This window comes from Nuphar pumila, chromosome 6 (assembly GCF_984573655.1).
Source record: "Nuphar pumila chromosome 6, dmNupPumi1.hap1.1, whole genome shotgun sequence".
In the NCBI taxonomy this organism is placed as follows: Eukaryota; Viridiplantae; Streptophyta; class Magnoliopsida; order Nymphaeales; family Nymphaeaceae; genus Nuphar; species Nuphar pumila.
This window is the reverse complement of record NC_143254.1, coordinates 92,371,478-92,376,347: the sequence shown is the minus strand read 5'-3', so window position 1 is coordinate 92,376,347 and position 4,870 is coordinate 92,371,478. Positions and strand designations below refer to the sequence as shown.

At 42.5% G+C, this 4,870-nt stretch overlaps 1 protein-coding gene across 1 annotated transcript; it reads right to left on the bottom strand.

Moving 5' to 3' along the window:
* Positions 1-3,057: 3,057 nt before the first annotated feature.
* On the bottom strand, positions 3,058-3,900 carry LOC149835157 (CAP (Cysteine-rich secretory proteins, Antigen 5, and Pathogenesis-related 1 protein) superfamily protein). The gene has a single exon (XM_090010430.1). It carries the CDS (start codon positions 3,894-3,896, stop codon positions 3,336-3,338), a length of 561 nt encoding a protein of 186 aa, XP_089866556.1. The 5' UTR covers positions 3,897-3,900; the 3' UTR covers positions 3,058-3,335.
* Positions 3,901-4,870: the final 970 nt, after the last annotated feature.

Genomic DNA, 4,870 nt, shown 5'->3' with positions numbered 1-4,870 from the left:
TCTACCTCATTATTAAATTGCATTTCTTCTCCTGGAACATTCAAGTCAAGTGCACTTCCGTGTACATTCCCGGGGCCTACACTTTTATTATGTGCATTGTCATGGTAGTCTACCTCATTATTGAATTGCATTTCTTCTCCTGGAACATTCAAGTCAAGTGTACTTCCGTGTACATTCCCGGGGCCTACACTTTTATTATGTGCACTGTCATGGTAGTCTACCTCATTATTGAATTGCATTTCTTCTCCTGGAACATTCAAGTCAAGTGTACTTCCGTGTACATTCCCGGGGCCTACACTTTTATTATGTGTACTATCATGGTAGTCTACCTCATCATTGAATTGCATTTCTTCCACTGGAACATTCAAGTCAAGAGTGGATCTAATGCCTGCACCGTTCTTTTCATGTGCATTGTTAGTGCAGATGTTCAATTCTTCAGTTGCGTCATAAGTATAAATATTCAATTCTCCAAATCTTTCGATTGATTCAGCTACATCGTTTTTATTACAACCTGATGATAACCTCAACAATGTTTTAAGCAATATATCAATTTGTGTTTGCAGCAAAATAGCAAACAAATCGATATTAACTAACAAAATGTGAGTCTGTTACTAATACAACGGTTTGAGATACAATGCATACGATGAATGAATGTAGGATACCTGATGGGGTAGAGGCCCTTCCTAGCATCTGCAAACAAACATTCTTGTCAATAGGTCCCAACGTCTTATAAATATCGATAAGTTTCCAACCTTCGTAAGAACAAGATCTACCTGCAATAACCAAACAATGCCTTAATGGCACACAAGACGACATGCCTTCTTCATCGATCGCATGATGAGATGAAAAGCTACTCACGCTGCCTTAATGGCACTGGTTGGAATGTTTGTGCATCATTGCTTTCTTCGATAATGCCTAACAACAATGACAAATAAAAGAAGACAGCGGAATGTTTTGTAAGCAATATATCAATTTGCGTTAGCAAGCGGCATAGGTTTACTACGATTTAATCAGGATGCATATAACAATGGATACCACTAGGGTTAAGCAAGTCAAAGCAACGATTTAATGCATGAAAGTATCAAAGCAAGTGCAGTTTGATGTTTGCTTATACTGAGCATCGACTTATCGCTTACCATGCCAATAAAATACACATGTCGTACATGTGTGTTGACGATAACGCTCTCATAATATCCACGAGGCTCTAAAGTGAGTTCAATAGAAGTCGCTGAGAGAGCAGCGATATGCATGCGAAAATTGCCCCACCATGCGTGTAACGATGTGTTTCTGCATCCACATGTTTTCAAAGTCTGTGTACAAATATCTTACAAATACATATTACATGAAATATAATATATAACAAAATGATATGTATGTATAGCGATTTATAAGATATTGAAAATCGATAAGACAGTTTAGCATAATAACTTACAACTCGATGATACAAAACCATACTATCTAAAAGGTCGATAAATATATCGCACAATAAATTACAAATCGATAAGGAAGAACTTGAGCATAATAGCAAACAAATCGATATTAACTAACAAAAATGTATCTCACAAAAACAGGAGTTTGTTACTAATACAACGGTTTGAGATACAATGCATACGATAAATGAATGTAGGATACCTGATGGGGTAGAGGCCCTTCCTAGCATCTGCAAACAAGCATTCTTGTCAATAGGTCCCAGCGTCTTACAAATATCGTATGTATAGCGATTTGTAAGATATTGAAAATCGATACGACAGTTCAGCATAATAACTTACAACTCGACGATACAAAACCATACTATCTAAAAGGTCGATAAATATATCGCACAATAAATTACAAATCGATAAGGAAGAACTTGAGCATAATAGCAAACAAATCGATATTAACTAACAAAAATGTATCTCACAAAAACGGGAGTCTGTTACTAATACAGCGGTTTGAGATAAAATGTATAAGATGAATGAATGTAGGATACCTGATGGGGTAGAGGCCCTTCCTAGCATCTGCAAACAAGCATTCTTGTCAATAGGTCCCGGCGTCTTACAAATATCGATAAGTTTCCAACCTTTGTAAGAACAATTTCTACCTGCAATAACCAAACAATGCCTTAATGGCACACAAGACGACATGCCTTCTTCATCGATCGCATGATGAGATGAAAAGCTACTCACGCTGCCTTAATGGCATTGGAAGGAATGTTTGTGAATCATTGCTTTCTACCATGATGCCTAACGACAGCAAAAATGAAGAGAAGACACTGGATTGTTTTGTAACGCAAGACAGACACGAGAAGGCGACAATGTGTTGTACAACAGGATAAAAAACAAGGCGGAAAGCTCGACTGAAGACAAAAACAAAGTTTTGGTTGATAATGGGAGCAACTGTTACAACAGATGGCGCAAGAGTTTAATGAATAGGGAACGTCTCCACTTTAAATGGTTAACATCAAACTTTCTGGATGGAGGATTTTTTTGTCTTTTTATCGACCCATCGTTTCACAACTTTTGAATGGAGAATATTTTTGTCATTTCCGCGAACCGTCATTTCAGGGCAAGAAAAGCAAGTAAGGGTGATCAAGTCTTTGCAACAGCACCAGAGTCCGATGCAAAGTTATGTCAACATACATAGGAATACGAGCCCCATGTGCATGAATACGTGGCGCTCATTCGATCCCCCACGTGGGATTCAGTGAATCATCGGGGGCGAACATACACCACCCTCTCTTCAGAGAGTGTCATCACGATAGTGATGGTGATCATCTACCGCTGGGACATTGCATCGATATTCTATTTGTGAAATGTGATGGCACCTGATCACATGCCATGTAGTTATGTGTGTCCGCTTAGATCACACTCCCCACGGCGCATATGCTAATGCTTACGCAAAGGGTGACTCTGGGAACGATGCGCTCACGTGCATTCCATTCTCGGCTTCCACACCCACATTAATTACGAGTTTCAAGTCCTAATATCGGCCTCAAACAAAGACACGTCCACCAAAAGTTTTGAGAGAGAGAGATTCTTAAGCTTAGACATATTTCAAAAGGAAAGCAGTCATGCTGCGTTTTTGCTCATGCCAACATGGTGGCCATTCGATTTGTATTTTATAAAGCTAAAAAGTGTACAAAACCACGTGACATTCATTCAGACGGCTCAAAATGCAAACAGACGGCCATGATGTCGGCACGAGCAAAAAACGCTCATGCTACCTGTCTAAAATAGACGCTAAAGAAGGGAAAAGTAGTTTTTTTTCTTTTTCTTTTTCTTTTGTAAACAACAGAAACATGAAGTCAGAAACACCAAGTGTTTATTGAAGAAGGAGAAAAGACGACGAAGGGGAGGCTAATAGGGACGTTCCCCTTCGACGTTACCGGGAGGGTCGTAGTAGCAAACGGTGAGGGTGATGTCGCCATTGTCGCAGCTCGCCTGGGCGCACCCGAGCTGCACCGACTTCCTCCACACCACCTGCGTGTAGACACCGCACTCGTGTCCCGCGGCGCACGAGTTGTTGCCGTAGTTGTAGAAGTCCTTCTGCGCCACCCACATCTCCACGGCCTCCCGGCCGCCCATGTGCCTCCCCTTCCCCCAGCACTGGTTCTCCCCGTACGGGGTCGTCGTCGACCTCGCCAGCTCGCAGTGATTTTTGTTCCTCTGGTACCTGGCGAACAGGCTGGCCAAACCCGCCAGTGCCGGGCTCCACTGTAGCTGCCCCACCCCGACCTCCGCCCGCGCCTGGTTGTGCGGCTCCAGGTACTCCCTGGACGAGTTTCCTCCCGTCGATGGTGCGCCGGTAGCCGGTGTGTTCAGCATCACCAGGCTGCGACCGAGCTTTCCTGCCACGACTGGGCTCGACCAATACAAACTCAGAACGGTGGCAATCAGCAAGCTGAAGAAGTGCCCCATCTCTCTATCTATCAATCTATCTCTCCGTGGTCTATTTATGGTGGTGGTGAATTGCCGGCCGAGTAAATGAAGGTAAATAGAAAGATCAAGTTGCACCTTGCACGTGATCATGTGGCCATGTGTAGAGAAAAAATGAGACATTTGTGTAGAGGAGGTTAAACCGTTCACAGATCCAATGAACTTGATTTTCAAACTCATCATCGGGTCAGTGTTATTTTTTTACAGAGTTTCGTGAATAGTGATAGATAATGTTGATAGGGATGGGGAACGAACGATGTTTGGCTTTTACGAGGTGGACGGTGACCATTGACTCTACCGTATAATGGATTTACTCATTTCTTTAATTTGAGTGGGCCATTGGTCATAAATGGGTACAGACACTAGATTTATTATTTTTCTGTTTTTTAAGCAGTCAAGTAACGTGGGTGAATAACTGGGCTCATTGGTAGGGGCGTTTTGGTTTGTAGCGTTGGTAGAATGGTAATAGGGATGGCAGTGGATCGGATCCGGGGACAAGGTCTCCATGCCCGCCTCATCTCAAAATCCTGCCTTTCATCTTGATCTTCATCATCCCATATCCAAATGGGGTGAGGCGGGTGAAGCCATTTTTCTTCGATCCATTGCCATCCTTGAAGAAGGTTTGGGGACGAGATGGTGGGAACGGGGATAGAACGGGAAGGAGGAACACATAAATCCATCCCCGCCTCTATCTCTGCACAAGTTTTGATTTTATCCTCCATCCTCGCTTCCATTCCCATTTCATGTCTTTCATCCCTGATCTAAATGGGGGAGAGGTGTGGCAGGACCCGTTTCCCTTCGGTCCACTGCATCCCTAAATGGTAGGTGTGATTAGGAATGTAAATTGTTTGGATTCTGGTTGGATTTAGGCATTACCAAGTTCAACTTAGTCGAGTTTTAGACTAATCTTTGGATTCAAATTTGAATTCGAATGAAAAATGATAAATCCAAACCCC

Bases quoted from the DNA above. Each gene is read 5' to 3' on its own strand.
- LOC149835157 (XM_090010430.1), bottom strand. From the start codon at position 3,896: ATGGGGCACTTCTTCAGCTTGCTGATTGCCACCGTTCTGAGTTTGTAT.